A 21,237-nucleotide genomic window follows, 5' to 3' on the forward strand; every position below is an offset into this window, starting at 1 on the left:
TTTTCTTCTAGTCTTCAAAGAAAGGTGAGTGCTAAATTCAATCACAATTTGCATGTTTGGATGCTTCAAATGTATGAATCCTTTCAATTAATTACCAGTCTTGGTGATCCATGATGTATCCCTTTCATACACTTGTGTTTTTCATCTGCATGTGATTCAGTGTCTTAAATGAGCTTCATTCATCTGAAGGTTTGAAAAAAAAAAAAAATTACATGTTAATCAGGGCAATGTCCCTCAGCAGAGACCTCCTCTTCTTGATTCGACAGTTTTGCAAGGACGAGAACCTCCACAAAACTGCTCATATGTGAGTTTCAATTTTCTATATTCTAATTTATGCTTCTAAATTTCAGCTACGGTTTTCTAATTCAGCAAATTAAGCAATGACTTTAGTTAAACCTTTGACACCGTGAACGAAATCTATATAGGCTCGAGAAAGAGACTAGTTTCTACTTCGACATGAATTATTTTGAAGAGCTGGTATTGAGTGGAAATTGGAGCGAGGTAGAGGCTTATTTGTCGAGCTTCACAACACCCGATAGCAACGAGTACTCTATAAAAATGTACTTCGAAATCAGAAAACAAAAGTTTCTTGAGGCACTAGACAGGTAAGTTATGTTGGACTGTTTATTAAAATTTCAACGAAACCAGTTTTTGAAACAATTTAACACATGCGTTTTTGGTTTGTAGGCAAGACTTGGCTTTGGCACTAGACATCCTGCTGAAAGATTTGAAATGTTTTGCGTCATCAAATGAACACCTGTACAAAGAAATGGCTTGGCTCCTAACAATGGAAGACTTCAGGTATGGATTTTGTGTTTGTCAATCAATTCTTTAGACATTATACATATTGATGACACCACCAGCTAAGCAGCACCGACGACAACTATTATTATAATTCCAGAAAACATCATTCGCTCTCCACGTATGGAGATATTATATCTGCTAGAAGACGACTCATGGATGAAGTTAAGGCACTCCTTGAAGCAAATCCCCACTTCCGCCGGAAAATAAAGCTTCCTAACATGGAGACCACACGGTTACGGCGGCTCATCAACCAGAGGTACATGTCTTCTCTTTATGTCATTTTCCATTCTTCTCTTTATGTCATTTTCCATTTGGAATTTTTCCAATGATATGTTTAACATCTTTGTCGTTTTTCTTAATTAAACATCAAATAATATTCTTGGAAAATTAGTTCCATTTTACTCAATGAATCTGATCTTCTTTCACTATGACCTGTAGTTTGAACTGGCAGCATAGTCAATGTGGACGTTCTGAGTGTGTGCCCCAAATCAATTCCCTTTTGTTTGATCACAAATGTACTGGTCAACCAAACGACCAAATCCCATTGGTATTTAACTATCTCAGCCTGGATTTATCTCTTTCTCTGAGTATCATTTTTTTTCTAACTAATCCTTTTCTCCATAATTAATTTCAGTCCTTTCAAGCTATCTCAGTATCAAAATCTCCGCTTGTTGGCAATTCGAATTTTCCCCTATTTAGGTTGCCTGACTCTCAAATTTCATCCAGTGCTATCAACCCTACAAATCAAAACAACCTTGGTACCTTTTGATCCCATATGTTTATTAATATTTTATTCTTATGCACTTCCAAATATTTTACTAACCATGAACTGCATTTTTAGTGGTGACTTCGGAGGCTATCAAGGATTCCACCAATGCCTTTAGAATATTCTCGAGGATGCCTGTGGATAAGGTATTTACAAATGTTTGATAAAGCTTTTGTCATTACTAAAGCGATTTTAAGGTGATTAAGAAATCACATTTAATAGAGCTCTCTCTCTCTCTCTCTCTCTATATATATATATATATATATATATATATACATACACATACATACATACATACATATATACATGCATACATACATATATACATGCATACATATATAAGAATGAGTTGTGGTCAAAGGGGGTTTGAATTTCAATCACATGGATAGGGGCTTTTAGGGAATGTGAAATGTTGTGTAATTTTTTTAAACCTTTTGGTACAACTGAGGGTAGCATGTGTTTAGGTATATTTACTGAAATACTTTCATTTTGGTAAATTTAAATTTTTGATTTATGGAGACATCTGGATATTTCTGGAATATGAAATTATTTTGCAACCGTTTTTGTATCGAGTACAACTCATACAAACTTATTTGTTGGTATAATTACTAAAATGGTGTTATAGACACATTTAGTTGAAATATGGCTTTTGTTGTGCAATTAACACAAAAACATATTAACACGTTATACAATTAACACATTGCTATAACTAGCCGTTGGAAGATATCATTATACTATATAAGAATGAGTTGTGGTCAAAGGGGGTTTGAATTTCAATCGCATGGATAGGGGCTTTTTGGGAATGTGGAATGTTGGGTAATTTTTTTAAGGGATAATATCAAAAACCTCCCCTGAGGTTTCTCTTAATATCACCTGGTAGCACCCCTAAGGTTTTAAAAATATCACTTACCTCCCTTACTTTTGTTATTTATGTAACAAAATTTTTAAAAACCCTAAACTACCCTTTCACTTGCTAAATAAAAATGTTCCTAAACCACTTTGTTCACTTCAAGAAAACCATCACCTCAAAAGCAATCTCTTGTAGTACCACTACATCACAATTCTATACCCTATAAAAATATAAATTTGAAAAATAAAAATGATATTTGAAAAGAAATACACTTGCATTAATTTAATTCTATATGCTCAAAACGATTTCCTATAAATTTACATTTTTTCCAACATCTTCTCAACGCTTTACTCAAACCATTAAACTATACCAATCATTATAAAAATCAACCCAAAATAAGCAAATAAATCATACCCCACTTTATCACAATCACAAAAAGTAAAAGATAAACAAAATTTAATTTATTATAATTTACAGTAAAATATTGCATAGTCATCCAAAAAATATGAGTAAGAGAGAATGATGGAGAAAAGGGAAAAAGAAGAATGTGACTTTGGTTTCTTTTTTTTTTTATTTTTGAGCTTCATTTATTTGATATGTTGTGAATTATGTGTCAAGTGAGGGTTAATATTGTCGTTTTACAATTACTAGGGGAGGTACGTGATATTTCTAAAACCTCAGGGGTGCCAAGTGATATTAAGAGAAACCTCAAGGGAGGTTTCTGATATTATCCCTTTTTTTAAACCTTTTGATACAACTGAGGGTAGCATGTGTTTAGGTATATTTACCGAAATGCCCTCATTTTGATACATTTAAAGCTTTGACTTATGGAAACATCTGGGTATTTCTGGAATATAGAATTATTTTGCAACCGTTTTTGCATCAAATACAACTCATATAAGCTTATGTATTAGTATAATTACTGAAATGGTATTACAGACACATTTAATTGAAGTGTGGCTTTTGTTGTGTAATTAACACAAAAACATATTAATACGTTGTGCAATTAAGACATTGCTATAATTAGCTATTGGAGGATATTCTTTTGTTTGAAACAACTTATGTCTACTCTTGAGCGATTTTCAACTGACATCTGTAGGGGTTTTTTAGAAATGGTAAAATTGTAAAAACATTGATAAAGTAAAGTGTATAAGTATGTGCTGCAATTAGAATATACTATTATTAGTTTTGTCATATTTGATAACTATTTCTTTCCAAAATGTACTATTATTTGTCCAATGAAAAATCTTCTCTAACCACAGGCACCAAACACGGGCACTCCCCCTTAGTGTATATATATATATATATATATATATATATATATATATATATATATATGTACGTGTGTGTGTGCACCTTATTCTACCAAGCTAGCTAATGAGCACTTGTATTATCTTTCCTTTACCTTTTCTCCTTCTACATGTAATCATCACTCTTTTGGTTTGCAATTGTATTGGTTTAGGTTGTGTCACAAACAAATGTTCCAGTTCAAAGCCAGAATTTGGATGTTAATTGTCCTGAGGACTTACCTGGAAAGGTTGAACGTTGTATGGACATGAGCTCCTTACCGACTAGCATGGACTTTCATCCTTTGAAAGGAACTCTCTTGTTAGGTCAATTGTCGTACGACTAAGTTACTTTACTAAGTTAACGTTCTACTATCAAGTATCAACTTTATTGACTTGTGTATTATTGTTCTAATTTTTCAGTTGGAAACATCAATGGTGAAACAGAATTGTGGGATGTCCGCTCTGAAGTAAAATTTTTTTGGAATGCGTTCATGATTTGGAAGAGAGAGACCATCTCCTCATCATTTCTGGTAAATAAATTAATTACTGATCATTATTGATCTTCATCTTGGAGTCGTCCTGATACTATTTGAACCTTTCATTTCAGATTGATTATAATCAAAATCCCCAAATTTCAGTTAATCGTGTTTTATGGAGCCCAGATGGTTCAATCTTTGGTAAGTACACAGGAGTTGAACTTCCTCTTTACCATCTATCTTCTAAGTATTTATTTTGTTAAAAGTGTAATTTCTTTTACCAATTATAATAGGTGTTGCATACTCAAAACAAATTGTCCAGTTGTATTGTTATCATGCTACTGGTAATTACATCGAAAAACAATTGGAGGTATATCTATTCTCTTCTCTTTTAATTTCTAAAGTTGTTCACCTTCTGATAACCACTTTAACTTTGAAGATCGATGCTCACTTGGGAGGGGTACACGATCTTGCATTCTCTTCGCCATACGATCAAATTCTTGTAATTACGTGTGGAGAGGACAAACTCATTCAGGTCTAAATATGAAATAGTACTCTAGTAATTTTACTAGTTAAATAAAATAGGTAATAATATTTATAGTTTGTGCCAGGTGTGGGATAGTATGACTGGTTCCAAGCAATACACATGTGAAGGTCATGGATCCCCTGTGTACTCGCTGTGTGCTCATCTGAAGGAAGATATCCATGTATAGTTGCTCCTTGTTACCATTAAAGACTTTCCTTTCTCTACTTTTTTTTTTAACTTGATTTGGTATATTTCTTCTTATTTTTCTTTTTTTCTAATGTTTTACTAATTGATACATTGCAGTTTGTATTTTCCACATCAACAAATGGTGAGATAAAAGCGTGGATGTTTGACAATGATAACACAGGACCAAGGGTTGCCCTTGATGCACCTGGCCATTCTTGCATGAGAATGGCCTATAGTGCTGATGGTAAAAGGTAAGTCGTAGATGTAGTATTGTCCTTGGTGATTCTCCAGTAACTAAATCAACTTAACATTGTCAGGCTGTTTTCTTGTGGGACAAACGAAGATGGAGACTCGTACTTAGTTGAATGGGACGACACTGAAGGTTCTATAACCCAAAGCTACCATGGGCTCTCTAAGTCATCTGCAGCCATAGTGCAATTCAGCACAAGCAGAAACAGGTTTTTGGTTGCCGGTGACGAACATTTACTCAAATTTTGGGAAATGGACAATGTCAAAATTTTAGTATCTCTTGATGCTGATGGGGGCCTACCTGTATGATCTATACACCTTTTTGGATTTATGCTTTTACTTGCTATAATAGTATTATACATTTTCAATCATTTGTGATGATAAAAATGATATTTCATTTACTTGTTAACTTCTTTCTCTATGTCAAGGCAAAGCCTTATGTTTGCTTCAACAAAGAAGGCACTCTTTTGGCTGTCTTTGCTGATGATAGTAAGATCAAAATCTTGGCAAATGATATTGGTACCCAATTGCTGCAGACTTTGCCTTCTGGCTCTGTTGATTCGACAGGACGTCCTTGCAGATCATCAGGGAAGGTCAGCTACTAAAACCTTTTTTTTTATGTTATTTTTCGAGAAGCAACTATTTTCTACATTAACAGTGCACAATTAGGCCAGTGACACCCTCCGGAATTAAAATTGAGGATGAAAACATCCCCATGGCCATGGGGCGTGGTCTGTGAATTTTTCTTTAGATTTCCTTTTCTCTTCTGATCTACAAGTCATCGAATTTCACTTTCTCTTCTTTTGTTTAACTTCACTGCCCGAGCATAGTTGATATGTAAACTTGAACCGTCTGAAAACAGGATGATCAAAACATGAAATGTCTAGGAATTTCAGAGCTAAACAACCACCTGAGCACTAAGGAATATGCAAAACCTACACAAGTTTCGCGGTGCAAATCCCTGAGGCTCACAGCTGAATTTAAGACAAACAGGGTAAGATTCTGTGTTGCATAAGTCTTCGTTCATATTAAGGGCTACACTTAACCGTTGGTGTTGGTGGCACCACTAGGAGTTGGCATCATATTTTTAATCGCATTTTCTAGAGTTGTTCATTTTTAACCTAATTCAATGACGTACATTAAAAGAGCATACTATACATCGACTATTTTCCTACCACAAACATTAAATGAAAATATAGAAACTTCTTCATTCTAGATATGGTCTTTTATATTCTTAGTAAGAAATTATACCATGATGCCTTTCTTGCATTAACCACCACAAGAGATGATCAGTAGAAAAAAAAAAAGTTTCTATTCTGTGTAGTAATCAAATTTGATTGCTCGGTATACTTCTCTTCTGGTATAACCGTACTCGTATTCATTGAATTGAACTTAGTTGGGGGCGTATGCATTTTCCTTCTGCTTTTTTGGGGGTTAAATTGAGCATTCCGGAGTAGGTCACTATACAGTCATGATTAGGAGTCCTATATTTCGAATTAAAACCTATATGATCACTACGGATTACGGAAAGCTAACTAACAACTTCAGCAAAATCTAAGACGAAATACTTAATCTTTGGTGGGAGGGGGCAAAAAAAAACATTGCTACTAAAGTACAAAGGTTGAAGCACTTAATTGAGTGGGTAGGAGTCATTCCAGAGTTGTTCAACATTTTGAACTTAATTCATTGGTGTACAACAAAAGAAGGGTAAAATACACTTCACCTTCATGTGGTTTAGCGATTTTTCATATAGCCCTTCATAGTTTCAAAAGTTATACATAATCTCTTCATAATTTGGATTAAAGTATCAAAATGATGAAAAATATCCTTTGTGACGAAACCCGAGGAAATGTAAAAATATCCTTGTTTAAAAATTAAAATGGGTTCAGTGATCAAAATATATAAATGTAATATGTATGACACTTTAACCCCTTATGATTTTATATTTTACTATATAACCCCCTTATGATTTAGTACTTTACCATATAATCCCCTTATGATTTTCAAAATATATATGTAACCCCCTTGCGGTTAATTAATAATTTCCAACTTCACAAAGGAATACTTTTGATATTTTAATTGACTCCATTATGAAATACAAATTTCGTGACTTCGACGATTTAATCCAAATTATGACGAGGTTATATATAGTTTTTCAAACCACAAGGGAGTAATGTGAAAAAGCGCTAAATCACAGGAGGTAAAGTGTACTTTACCCATAAAAGAATATAACATACATTAATTATTTCTCTACCACAAAAATTAAATGAAACTATAAAAATGTCCTGATCTAACTCTAAGTATGGTCTTTTATGGTCTACGTAAAGAATTATACTACGATACATTTCTTGCATTCACCACAAGAGATAAGTAAAACAAAGAAAATATTATGCCCTGTTTGATAACGCAATTTAGCACTTAGACTTAATGAATTCAAATCTTAACATATTCAAACAGTTTGATAACAAAAAATTCAACATCTAAATTAATTAAGTGACACTGAATCTTCTAGGCAAAACTTACTTACAAAATTAAGTGATAAACTATTCACTTATCACTGAATGTGATATCCACTCAAATATGTTAGATTTAATATTTAATAATTCAATAACTTAATGGATTCAAACTTCAGATTTGAGAGTTCAAACTTCAGTTTTCAGATTTCCGTTTTATCAAACACACCCTCACTCTATATAGTAATGGAACATCTCCATTGACTGATAATTTTCTTCATATGTAATGCTAAGAAAGATGAACTTGATCACTCCTTGTACTACTCTTCTGGTACAATCGTACAAATATTATTAAACTGAAATTAGCTGGAGGTATAAGCAGTTTCCTTCTTCTGCCTTTTTGGGTCAAATTGAAGTTACTTATTGACTTTTAATGATCTCAGATATGTAGGTTGCTATACACTAACGCAGGTAACGGAATATTGGCTTTAGCAGCAGATGGCATTCATCTATTCTGGAAGTGGCCAGGAAATGGGTATAACGATTATGGCCAGGTACAACAGTTGATGCGTTCTGTTTTCTTCTGCATCTCTCTCTCTCTTCGTTTCTGTATGTGTATCATTGTTTTCCCGTGTGTTGATTTTTAGTTAAATTTTTAACTCTTGTCCTGATTCGCCAGTAGGGAAAAATTGGAATAGTTAATCATTACAGTTCTATTATTTAGCAATATGCTCATTGCTGCAGGCAACAACAAATCGTCCCCCTTGTCTTTGGCATCCAAAGACTGGATCAATTATGGTCAATGACCTCAACAATGACCCGTATCAAATAGTCTCACCATGCTTTGCATTATCCAAGAACGACTCTTATCTTGTATCAGCATCGGGAGGGATGGTTTCATTGTTCAACATTGTAAACTTTGAGGTAAGCATGTGATAACTTATTTGTCAAAATTTTTTAATTTGAGCTGATAGAAATGGAAAAGCGGGCAGAAAATGTTTAACCAAAACACTTCAGTCATGCAGAAGAAAAATGCTGTGTGTGATTCCCGCTGATCATTGTATATCCTTTATCCTATCTATCTAATAACTATTATGGAAGGGCAAATCTAATTTGCATTCTTGAACACGTGGAAAAACTAAATTGCCAATTTTATTGTTAGGGCACCATTTTACATGAATCGTCTCTCCCATTGATTTCGAGTTCAATTTGTTGGATGTTAACTGCAGAAAGTGAGGCGTTGCCTGCTGCCTCCACCTACAGCTACATGCATGGCATTCTACCCTCCAGATAACAACCTAGTTGCTATTGGCATGGACGATTCAACTGTTCTCATCTACAACGTACGAGACTCTGAGGTATAACACTTTTCTCGTGTGTGTAAAACTTTTCAAATGATGAAAGAGTCGTAGCGATCAATTTACCCATTTTCCATACATATTACAGCTTATGACCAGGCTTTCTGGGCACTTGAAAAGGATTAGCGGCTTAGCATTTTCGAACTCATTAAAGGTGCTGGTCTCTGCTGCAGTAGATTCTCAGGTCTGCTCTAAATAAATACATATGTCGCACTCGTGTCCTTATAAGAATTGTTGTTATTAGCTGCAATGTGCAGCAATAATATTCCTAATCCGACCATCTCATATGCAAAATTCCTGAATCAATCATATTGTTCCCTTTTGTTGCAGATCATTGTCTGGGATACAATAACGTGGGAGAAAAAGAAAAGCATCTCGATGCAGATATCAGTTGGGTGGTGGCTGCCATCAGAAACCTCGGAGACCGTTATCCAATTTCACAAGGATCAATTGCACTTTCTTGCAATCCACGAGACTCAACTTGCAATGTATGAATCAAGAAGTCTAGAACGCATCAGACAGGTCAGTTTTTTCGCCCATTCATTCTTAGTTTTTTTCACCCATTCACTCTCCACAAGCACTCGAAGCATACATATATAGCAACTTGTTTTTGTATACACTGGTTTTAATTGCTTTAGACTACGTTTTTCTCAATTGCTTGTAGTGGAACACCAGAGACTTCTGTGCAAGGATTTCGAGCGGAACATTTTCATGCGACAACCAGCTGGTATTTGTTGTCATGAGAGATGGAATTGTTATGATACTCAGCGCCTTAGATCTGAGTCCAAGATTTCGGATTGATCCTTCTGCTTACCTTCCGCCTAGTAGTGGGTACGTATAACTAGCTACAAGCTTAAATATCGCGGTGTCATTCTTCATCCCACTTTTTATTATATTACTATTTCTTCTTAATAAACATCATATTTTAGTTCTTTTTTAGTTTTTTTAAGATACAATAACTATTGATTAAGTAAAAAATAAATAAAACAATTTTAAAAAAGTAATATATAATAGAAAAATAAAAAATACAGCAGAAAATTCATAAAAATCTCATTTTTTATGCATATTGATTTTTTGAGTTTGTTAATTTTTGTGTATTATTCAATTAATAGTTATTGGATCTTAAGGAAACCAAAAAAAAAATCTAAAATGTGGTGTTTATGAAGAAGAAATAACAATATAATAAAAAGTGAGACACGAAATGACATAAAATGTGGGACACAAGATCCGTTGTGCTTAGATATATATTGCTCGTCTCTTACGCCTGGACGGGCTTGCCATTTGGGCAAATTAATGATTTTCAACTTAAGAAATAAAAGACGGAAACTTGCATGTTTTATTTACATTTGTGCTCTATACCTGCATAAAACTAGCTCATCTTACAATCATTTTCACCAAGTTTCATAAAATCTTGGCAGTTTTTTGTTCATGACTTAACTTTCCTCTTCATCATATTACGTTTGACGTTAAATATGCCCTTTGGCACTATTTATTTGCCTTCAATATTCAATCTTATTTAATTTAGTTGTATCATCTTGAACTTACCAATCTGCTTCTCTGGATGCAGTCATCATGTATATCCAGTGGTGATAGCAGCTCATCCACAGAAGTCGAACCAATTCGCCTTGGGGCTGAGTAATGGCGATGTAATCGTTGTTGAGCCTCATGAGTCTGAAGGAAAGTGGACAATATTACCACCATTTCACAATGGACCAGGAAATAGGATAATCATAGATTGAAGTTTAGTACATCCTCTCAAAAGATGATGTGTTCAACATAGTTTGCATATTTCAGATTTCAAAATAATTAGCCGAGATTTGGCAATAACATCAATAAAACGGCTTATGTAGCTGAATGTGTAATTGTTTTATGCCTATATTAACTTTTCCGAAGTATGGAGATGTAAACCTCCTCATTGCGATTTACTTTTTTTTTTTTTTTGGATAAAATATCAAAAAACTTCCTATGGTTTGATAAATGTTCAATTTAAAATCCTCTGATTTGGAAACCTACGCGATAACTCTCTGCGGTTTCGACTAAATTAAAAATTAGATAAAGAATATTCAATCTAACGGTTGTACGTGAAACGCGAATATTAGTCCTATTATACGTAAAAGCAAAAACTTGTGTAGATCTGGTCCACGGCCCTACATATAGACCGAGCGGTTCACAAAATGCCACATCATCATGGCAGAATTTTTCAAATCAAAATTATTTTGACTCCTTGAAGGCCTTTCCAGTATGCAGATATTTCACTTTAAGCACCGTTATCGCAAAGAATGTCCAGCAAATCTTCAAATGCGTATGACATAAACAAGTCAATATTTAAAAAGCAGTCCACAAAGTTATCAATAAATGAGATATCAACCAGTCAATTTTCCAAAGGTATCTTCCAGTAACATTTTAGCCATAATCTTTCCAAACAATGGCTACTAGCCATAGCCATATACATACAAATCAATAACTAGTTTTAATAATGTTCCAGAATTTTCTTCTTCCTTTTTTTTTTGCCCAAACTCCATCTTATCCTTGTATTAAGATCTCCCAACCCAAAATTTTTTTAAAAAAAAAGATAAAAAAATCGTTAAATCCCCCAAGATCTTGAATTTTTTTTCTATTTCTTTTGATTTAAACATTTGTTGTTATTTTCAAAATTATAGATCTTAAAATTTAGGGTTAACAACATAAAAGCCCCATGTGGTTTCATATCATACGTATCGGTACCCTATGGTTTGAATTATTCTGAAAAGTCATCAGAAATCATTAAAACAGACGGAGCTGAGTGAAAAGACGAAAATACCCTTTTGATATAAGCGAAAATTGCAGAAGTAATTTTGAGGTGCGAGGGAGGATGAGTCCAAGATAGGGAAGGACAAAGCAATCCAAAGCAAAAAGGCAGAGACTTTGATATCAGAAGCTATTGGAAAGAGAAGAAGAAGGGTTCCCGATACTGTGGGTGTTTCTGAGGAATGGCAGAGCTTTGCTTGGTGGCTTCACATGGCTCCCATCCTGGGCTATTTGTCCATCCAACTGAACAAGGAGGCTTAGGCAGGGTCTTTAAGTCTGCTTTATTTCAACTCAAATTCAACTCACTGAGCTCCCTTCCCAGTGCTGGACTTGATTACTAGTTTCAACATGTTCAACATTTTTGGTTTATTGTAGGTTGCTACACTGTTAGTTGTCAAGTGGATAAGAGGGTTATCAAACTTTCCTGACAAACACTGGATCCTATCAGGGTTCTTTGCAGCCATGGTATTACAAACCAAGGCTGCATTGGACAGAGGATCAATCAGAAGCAGTGGGCAAATCCCAAACAGAAAGAACTTTGATCTGATCCCAAGTGAGCTTGAGGAAGACATTGTCGACCACTTTCTGCACTTTCCCTTCAATATTTACAAACAAAATATAACCAGATATATTTTCCCCCCGCTGGTTGCTACACTTTCTGTTTCCTTTGCTGGCTTTGAGAACTACATCATCCTTTGCTGGCTTGCAACCTCTGGTTGATTGATTACTTACAATTTTTCACAGGCTTCGAATGCTGGCTTGAGAACTGCTCTGTGTCCTTCAATTTTGGCCGAAGCCGAAGACCAGAACAAGTTCTCTTTTCATTAAAGGGTGAAGGGTAAAGTAGGCATATCAGGTGAAAGTTTGTGGTAGAAATCTATTTTCCGCAAGAAACACGCGCCTTTCCAATGCGTTTAAGAGAAACACCGTAAATTTGACAATTTCCGTCGACTTTTCAGAATAATTCAAATCATGGAGTATCGACGCGTATGATATGAAATCACAAGGGGCTTTTCTGTATGATGGCTATACCACAAGGGGCTTTTTTGTTTTTAATCCTAAAATTTATCTGAAACCTAACGTTAGTTTTTGTGGGAAAGAGGTGAAGGCGACATGGAGTAGAACAAAGCGATAGTGACAGTTGTAAATTGGCGAGAAAGAGCGACGAGGACTTTGGGTTCAAAACGAGAGAGTGCCTGAAAAAAGGGGTCATACGGTTGGCTATGAATCTCTCTTGGCTGGCAACTGCTACCTCCTCCCGAGCAAGGGCTGCTAGGTAATGGCAGTGATGGAGCGGAAGTTTGAGAGATAATGAGGAAGGATCCAAGTGCTGTTTGGGCTTCATCTGGTATTTGAATGATTAGTATTAAGCAATGGCACCAGAATGCGGGGCTTTGGGGGGTCTACATAGACGTGGCAATTATGCCCAAAATCCAATAACCCACCCAACCCACCCACTAATTTGAGAGGTTGGGTTGGGTAAGTTGGGTAATAAAAACTCACATATATTTTGGATGGTTTGGGTATTTATGTTGGACACCCATTATCCAACTTAAGAAAAAAATAAATAAACAAATTAAAATCAAAAACCAAGAAATAATAATGAAAGTAAACATGTGCTTTATTCAATTTAGGAGCTGTATGGTCAGAGCTAGAAAATTTGGATTTCTGAGCTTATGCCCCTTGGGTTGCTTGCCAGCCCTCTGAGTTCTCAATCCTAAAGGCCACCATGCTGACTGTTTTGAACAAGCTAGTGCTGTAGCATTTGCACATAACAATGCTCTACAGGCTATCCTCCCCAATCTTGAACTCCTGCTCAAGGGTTTCAAATACTGCAACTCCAATTTCTATGATTGGCTCCTTGATAGGATTAATGATGATTGGCTCCTTGATAGGATTAATGATCCCACAAAGTATGGCAAGTTAACAATCCACAAGTGTATTTTAGTGTGTTTGTATGTGTAAAAATAAAGTATTTCAAAAGAGCTTAAGAAGTGAGTGTGTGTTTGTATCTGTGAGTGTTTTAGTTTGTAAAAATATGTCTATCTATGTGAAAATGTGATTATTTGGGTGAAATTTTTTTTATTGTATGTGAAAATGTATTTGAAAGAGTTTATGTATCAAAATCTATTAATTAATATATTGGGTCATATTTGGGTCATGGGTTTGAGTTGACCCAATATGACCCAATCCAAAATTGGGCGGGTTGGGTGTAACCCATTTAAATGAAAACCGAATATTAACCTGCCCAAAATTCACCCAACCCTCCCAATTGCCAAGTATAGGTCTATGTGTTGGGCAGAAACGGTTCCAATTGGACACCGGCGGATGGTGGCGGTGGGCTGAGGCGGAGTTCAGGCAACCGTCCTTTCGTCTAACGAGGGGCTGTTGAGGAGCCTTCTATTTCTAGTCTAGAGATTTTTCATTTTTAATCTGCCAGGATAATGTGGCAAACTTTAGACCGCTCGGTCTACAGGTGGGCTTATAGACCGAGTCTACACAAGTTTTTGCCTACGGTAAAATGCTTTTCATTCAATTTTTAATTTAATCGAAACCGTAGTGAACTATAATGTAATTTTTTAAATCAGAGGGAGTTAAATTAAATATTCGACAAATTATAAGGAGTTCATTTATATAGGGGCAATATTGACATTTTATGTATAACTGTTAGATTGGATGCTTTCCATCCAATTTCAATTTAGTTGAAACCACAGGAAGATATAGTATAAGTTTCCAAACTAAAGGAAATTAAATTGAATATTTGATAAATCATAAGAAGTTTTTTTTATATATTTTACCCTATTTTTTCTTGAACAAATGATAGTTAAACCTGGGGCTCCTTTGAAGGCAATGTTGCCCAAAAAGGGAAAGGGTGGAGGGAATATGAGATTTATTAGTATGGATTTGTTAATAAAGTAAATTTTATATACACTGACAATGTATATATTATCACGGTTGGATATATGATATATATGCAAAATTTGAGTTTTAAATTCAAATTTGGATTATGTGTCATGCATCTAATAATGAAAGTGTATATACTATCAGTGTATATAAAATTGGGTTGATTACATTTATCTCCCTTGAGGTTTGGCCAAACTACAAATTGGACCCTTAGGTTTGGTAAAACCACAAAAAGGTCCCTCTGTTTCAAACTCTATAACATATGCGTCCCTGCTGTCATTCTACTGACGTTGACCAGTAAGTTGTAACAGAGTCAACAGAAATTGTGACACAATTCCTAAACTATCATGAACACCAAAATTTTATCATTTTATTTATTTTTATTTATTTGTTTCACTTCTATCTCTTGGAAAAAAAATCATTTTTAGAAAAAATCAAAAGGGAAAGAAAAGAAAAAAAATCAAATACAATTTTTGCAAAAAAAAAAAAAAAAAGGCAAGCAATCCACGTGCACGCACGCCAATCCTTTCCCATGGCTTCGTACCAGAAGCTGGATGAATAGTACAGCAAATTGCAGCTGCATTTTTTATCCCATTTCCACTCAAATTTGGGGGGACAGATCATCTACCAATCTTTATCCCAAATCTGCCATCTAAAGGCTCAAAATCATCCCGAAAAATCTGTTTTCATCACACCCATTGACATTAGGGTTGGAGGGAGCTTTGATTCCATATAAATAGATAAAAATGGGGTCTGAGAGGCATAACAACAGATGAGACAGTAGAGGGGCGGCGGAGAGAGCAAAGGGAGAGAAAAAAACAGTTAAAAAAAGGGAAAACAAGAAGAAAAGAAGGGCAGAATATTTTTACAGAAAGGTGAGCCAGGGTTGGAGATTCAGGGAACTTCCCAGCCATTTTCCGAACTCATAAGTGCTTTTTTTGGGAAGATATTTTTTCTGGATAATCTACGGTGTTTGGGGAGGAAGTTTGTGTTGATCATTTCTAGAAAAAAAGGATGGAATATCATCAAATTTGGGCTTAAACTAGCCGTCCATGCCAACCTTGAAGTGGGTTCCTGGAAGTTTTGCAGCTTCACTTTGTCATCTTACTTCGAAGTTTATTGCATCCTCTCATCAAAAGGTAGCTCCTTTTGCTTGTTTCATCTCCCTATAAGCTTAAATCCTGACCCAATCTGTCAAGGTTTTCACGCACTTGTGTTTGTTGTTTCATCCTATGATATTTTTTTCTTCCTTTTATGCATCATTTAGCTCAGATTCTTGCTCTGATGTTGATTAAAGATGTGATATTTATGTAATAAGGTCGAGTTTGATGATAGGATTGTGTAACGTCGTTGTCTTGACTTGAAAGTTCGGTGCTTGTTTGGGTTTTGGTTTCTTCCGTTTTTGACATGAAAACCCAGTAAGGTTGAAGAAGAAACCAGCGAAGAAGATGCATGAAAGATTTGTAAAATTACATTTTTGCCCCTCCAATTTCTAACCAATTTCACTATGGCCCAAAATCTGAATATTGGAACCGATTTTTGCCCTTTTAAGTTTTAATCCTCCTTTTATACTTTCAGTGAGTTTGTTGGGTAGGAGTGAGCAAACAGTACAAATTCGGTAATTCAGTTAGTTGAATTCGGTGAATTCGGTTATTTGACTTATAGAAATCTAAATCACTTTCAATTTCGAATTGGTTATAACCGAATTCATTTCGCAATCGATTTTGAATTTGGAAATGGTAATGAATTCGGTCTAACCGAATTCATTTATTAAAAAAAAAAACTGATAAGATAACCCTGTTATGGTCCTGAAGTAAGTGATTGTGTAATTTTTAATTTACAAATTGGGGCTTCTAAATTATACTACATTCATTATGCTCCTCAATGATTTAAAAATTATTACTGATTTGATCCCCAAGATTATTCATAATTTAACACATTACTTATGTTCTAATCATTTTGCGGTTTAATTGGCATTTATTTGATCACTTATACCTAGAATCCTTAGTCTATGATTTAAGGAACACATAAAAAGTGATTAATTTAAACTAGAATAAACCTTAGACTGTACAATGATTAGTGATAATTTATGAATTTATAATTTGCAATGATTAATAAAAAGTAATATTAGTTACAAACTTACAAATTACAATGATTAGTGATAAGTTATATTAGTTACAAACTTATAATTTATTTCAAATCAAAATAAAACTTATTTACTTACATATGTTATTGTGAAAGCCAATACACTAATACATTGATTTGTAATTCATATACATTCACTTACACTGCTTAGTTGTCTTGTCTATAGTTAAAGCCTTAAGATTAGTGAATAGAGAATATGAATTTTTATGTTAAATATGTAATGTAAATTTAGAGCATATACTAATACTTGCAAGTTACAGGTTACGCATTCAAATATTCAATAATTCAAACATGAATGATGTATCAAATTACCAATATCTAAATTCTAATTACTAATTATGTTTATTGTTTAATATTTAGTATTATACATATATGTATTAATTATTATCTAATTCTAGTCATGTTACTTAGGGGTGGCAATTCGGGTCCAAATCAGGTTGGCGGATCGGGTTCGGGTCAACCCGTCAGAAAATCTGTTGACCCGAACCCGATCCGCCAACCCGTGACGGGTCAGGTATGCTGACCCGAACCCGAAAATTTCAGGTCGGCGGGTTGGCGGGTCGACCCGAAATGACCCGAAACTTAATTTTAATTTATTAATTTATCACTGTAATTTCTAATAAAATCAATTTCTCACAAAACTAATTACATAATCAAGTAATAAAAATTTAAATAAATAATTCCAAACCAAATCTAAAATAAATTAAACACCATAAAAGTGTTTTATCCCAAACAAAATATAAAATAAATTAAAAGAGTATAAAAGTAAAAAATAATATAATATATTATTTGTCCAAATATAATAATTTCAACTTCACACAAATTAAATAAATTCATTTAGGATTAAGTAATTAATGCCTTTGAAAAAAAGAATAACTTAGTTTAGTTAGATAGAATTATTTTTATGTTTATTAAATTATTTTTAATTCGTAAACGGGTCATATCGGGTCATATCAGGTCACCACGGGTTGACCCGAAATCGACCTGTTTTCTTTTCGGGTTCATCGGGTCCAACCCGATTCTGACCCGAATTCCCGAAACCTCAACCCAAACCCATTAATTTCGTGTTAGGTTCGTGTCGTGTTTTCAGGTCGTGTCAAAAATTGCCACCCCTAATGTTACTCATGTATAAGATAATAAATATTATAGTTATGTTATATTGTTATGTATTACTATATATTTGTATTATTATAGTCATATAACAATTAACAAATACTAAAATATATTAAACATTATTAAACATTATTATTATTATAAGTACATGATAATACCATGTACTAACTATTATTAATAGCATTTACCTATATAATATAATAATATATTAGTAGTATATACTAATACTAAATAGCATTTATCTATATATTATATAATTTTATAAACTAATTTGGTATTTGAATGCGGTACCCTATTTCATTTACCGAATTTGAATGCGAAATCGGTTATTACCAAATTCATAATCTCATTACCTATTTCATACCATATTAGAATTCGGTTAATTCGGTACGTACCGAATTTGTACCAAATTACCACATACCCGATTTCAAATTACAAAATTGAATTTGAATTCGGTTATGAATTCGGTATGTACCGAATTTGCTCACCCCTATTGTTGGGTAAATTAATTCTGGATTTTATGATATAATTAGATTTCGATAATTTTAAGTTATTTTATTATCTTGTTGGGTTTTAATAAAAATTAGATGAGAATTGGATTAGGTTTAATTTAATTGGGTTTTAATTGTGGGTTGGTTTATTTTTTATTGGATTTTGGTTATTTGCTTTCTGGGTTTAAAACATGGGCTTGGAAGTTAAAAGCCCGTAGTTTTGTTGGATTATTTTGGGGTCAAAATGGTGGACTTGCCTGCTACTTTTGCCTTGGACTTTCTATTGGGCTTGGGGGCAAGGCCTAGGTGTTTTGGTTGGATCAGTAGATGGATTAGCCCGTTGGTTTTCTCTGGTTTTTTTGATGGGCCGAAGCAATCTTGGCCCAGAGAAATAAATAAAACGGCCCGTTGACCTATTCTTTTCGCGCAAGGGATCCGATATGGAAATTGTATTCCAGTCCCTGAACTTTTGAGTTATATTGATGTAACCCTAAACCTTTTGATTTCTTTCAATTAGGTTCTTACTTTAATTTTAAATAGGTCCCTAAACTTTATTTACCTTTAATTTTGACCCCTAATCTTTATAATTATAATTTAACCCTCAAAACTTTTTAATTTTTGCAATTAGGTCCATGATAGTTTTGATTGTTTAAATACAAGTTGCTTTTCTTCTTTAATTGATAATTATACTTCATTTAAGTGCTCTAATTGGTGGAATTCATGATTATTTTTATTTCTTTATAATTAAATTGGTGTCTTGACCATTTTGTTGATCTTTGGAGTATAAATAAGACAAATTTCACCCTATCTAGTCATCACTTCAAGGGAGGTAACCTCTTTTATTATTTTAAACTCTTTTGTGTGCTCCAATGTGATTTTATGTGTAATTGCATGTTTTGAGTGCTTTTTCTTTAATTAGTCATTCTTGTTCATTTTAAATTTCATTTGTTTTATTTAATTTTGATGATTATTTGAGAGGCATTAAAATGTCAAGTTGTAATAGATAGGTGCTCAAAACATATATTTAGTTAGTCTATGTAATAGATAGGTTTTATTTTTTTGCTAAAAATGTATTTAGTTAGATGAACGTAATAGTTAGGTTATTATTTTTTAGAATTCCCCCCTTAGATTGTAGTTAGGGCCCCGAATGTAATAGGTAGGATTTTATTTGCATTTATTTGCTTGAGTGCTTGCATGCTTATGTGTTTACGTGTTTATTCACTTTCATTAGGGCATTTGCATCTAGATATTATGCCTACGTGCTATGTGTTTTATGTGTTTACTTGTTTAAATTATGTTTTATATGATTTATTTAGTTATAATAAATGTATGACGTTACCACACTAATCAAACACTATTTGTGGCCATTCTTCTCGATTTCTCACTAGTCCAACGTTAGTGAAGACCTGTAGAAATGGGCTAGTCCAATGCTAGACCTTTTAGGCCGTTTTTGCTAGATTCACACTTTTTGCATGACATTCATCGCATTTCATACATATTTTTCATTTTTAGGGTCTCTTCTCATCTTGCATGATATTTTCTCTATATATTATCTCCCTTCCCCCTATGTGTGCGAAACATGATATTTAGACTTGCATTCTATTTAGGAAATTAGAAGTAGGTTAGTTCATTTGCTTAATTAGGTTAGGGAAGTCACCCTTCAAATATGGGAAATGGACGAATATGACTTTTTAGCCTTAGCACGCTCGTATCTCTTCTATAAAAAAGAAAATTGAGTCACGAATCTTAGTCCCCCGCACCCGTTATGTTGCATACCTCTCTTTTATGTCACGTATATTTATATATTATAATTCTTTTTTTTCTTCGAGTCTCATCTTTGCATATTCGTGACATCTTCGAAGAATCATTTTGGGTATCACAATTAATGTGATTTGCACCAATTAAACTTTGAAGAGATATTTCGACCCTTTCGATATTCATTAGGTCTAGATTTGCATTCATATAGTAACATCCAAAATGTGATAAGTTTTATAGGTTAAATTAAGAAAATTTTTGACTAAATCACGCAACTAGTCTTGACTAGGTTGAAAGGGTGTTTTGATCAAATTTTTGTTTTCCCTTTCTTCAATCGTGACTCCCGAACTCTTTTCTCTTATTTTTCGAAAACCTGGAGTCGTCTAAAAGGAGTTTTGTTTAGATTTTATTAAAAAAAAAATTTTAGATGACTTGGTACACCTAAACTCGATACCAAGTGGCGACTCTTATTTTTCTTAAAAAACTTTTTTAGACTATTATTTTGGGCCAAAATCGTCGCACTTTTTAAGTTCCATTTTAGGCCCTTTTTCTTTATTTATTCTCTAAAAATCAAAACTCATTTTCACTCAGAAATCAAAAATTCATTTTTTATAACTTGTAATTTTATTTTTCAAAAAATGAGGCGCGACACCATGATTATTGAATCCAAATATCTTCTTCCTTTTGCTTGTCTAACTAAAATCGCACCTTCTCAGCAATACTTCGACGGAATTCCACCAGGTTTTGCTTGCAATTGCATGGCAGCCATCTGTCATCATACCTCATTAATTAGAAGAAAGACAATCCAAATCTTTGGTAAAACTCATAAAAACAAAAAACTTCAATTCACCATAATCCAAAAAACAAAATGTTTCAATTCACCATAACCTTGGTAAGACCCATTTGTCAAGCTAAGGTATCCAGAAACTTCCAAACTTCAAAATCTGCCAAAATAGCACAAAATCCATGAATCTACTGATATCCAAGCCAACGACTTTTTTAATTTATCCAACGAAAAATCATCCATTGGCAGAATTGGTTCCTTTCTTCATTGACTCTCAAAACCCTACCAAAATAAATTTGAT

The 21,237-nt window shown here is 33.9% G+C and overlaps 1 protein-coding gene across 1 annotated transcript; it reads left to right on the forward strand.

The window, feature by feature from the left end:
* The first annotated feature begins 227 nt into the window (after window positions 1-227).
* On the forward strand, window positions 228-10,808 carry LOC113696879 (topless-related protein 1). The gene is made up of 22 exons (XM_072056331.1): window positions 228-304; window positions 426-605; window positions 688-801; window positions 902-1,060; window positions 1,243-1,319; window positions 1,646-1,716; window positions 3,883-4,033; window positions 4,130-4,176; window positions 4,317-4,386; window positions 4,479-4,555; window positions 4,625-4,720; window positions 4,797-4,892; window positions 5,015-5,148; window positions 5,215-5,449; window positions 5,575-5,739; window positions 8,043-8,153; window positions 8,344-8,523; window positions 8,829-8,957; window positions 9,046-9,141; window positions 9,288-9,479; window positions 9,622-9,788; window positions 10,525-10,808. The coding sequence occupies exons 1-22, from the start codon at window positions 228-230 to the stop codon at window positions 10,694-10,696; spliced, it is 2,796 nt and encodes a 931-aa protein (XP_071912432.1). The 3' UTR covers window positions 10,697-10,808.
* Window positions 10,809-21,237: the final 10,429 nt, after the last annotated feature.

Source organism: Coffea arabica, chromosome 6e (assembly GCF_036785885.1).
Source record: "Coffea arabica cultivar ET-39 chromosome 6e, Coffea Arabica ET-39 HiFi, whole genome shotgun sequence".
Lineage (NCBI taxonomy): Eukaryota > Viridiplantae > Streptophyta > Magnoliopsida > Gentianales > Rubiaceae > Coffea > Coffea arabica.

What these genes read in the sequence shown, in the direction of transcription:
- LOC113696879 (XM_072056331.1), top strand. Translation starts at nt 228, where the DNA reads ATGTCCCTCAGCAGAGACCTCCTCTTCTTGATTCGACAGTTTTGCAAG. An exon ending in CCTTTTGTTTGATCACAAAT is followed by an intron (nt 1,320 to 1,645) that starts GTACTGGTCAAC and finishes CTGCATTTTTAG; the next exon opens with TGGTGACTTCGGAGGCTATC. An exon ending in TACCTTCCGCCTAGTAGTGG is followed by an intron (nt 9,789 to 10,524) that starts GTACGTATAACT and finishes CTCTGGATGCAG; the next exon opens with TCATCATGTATATCCAGTGG.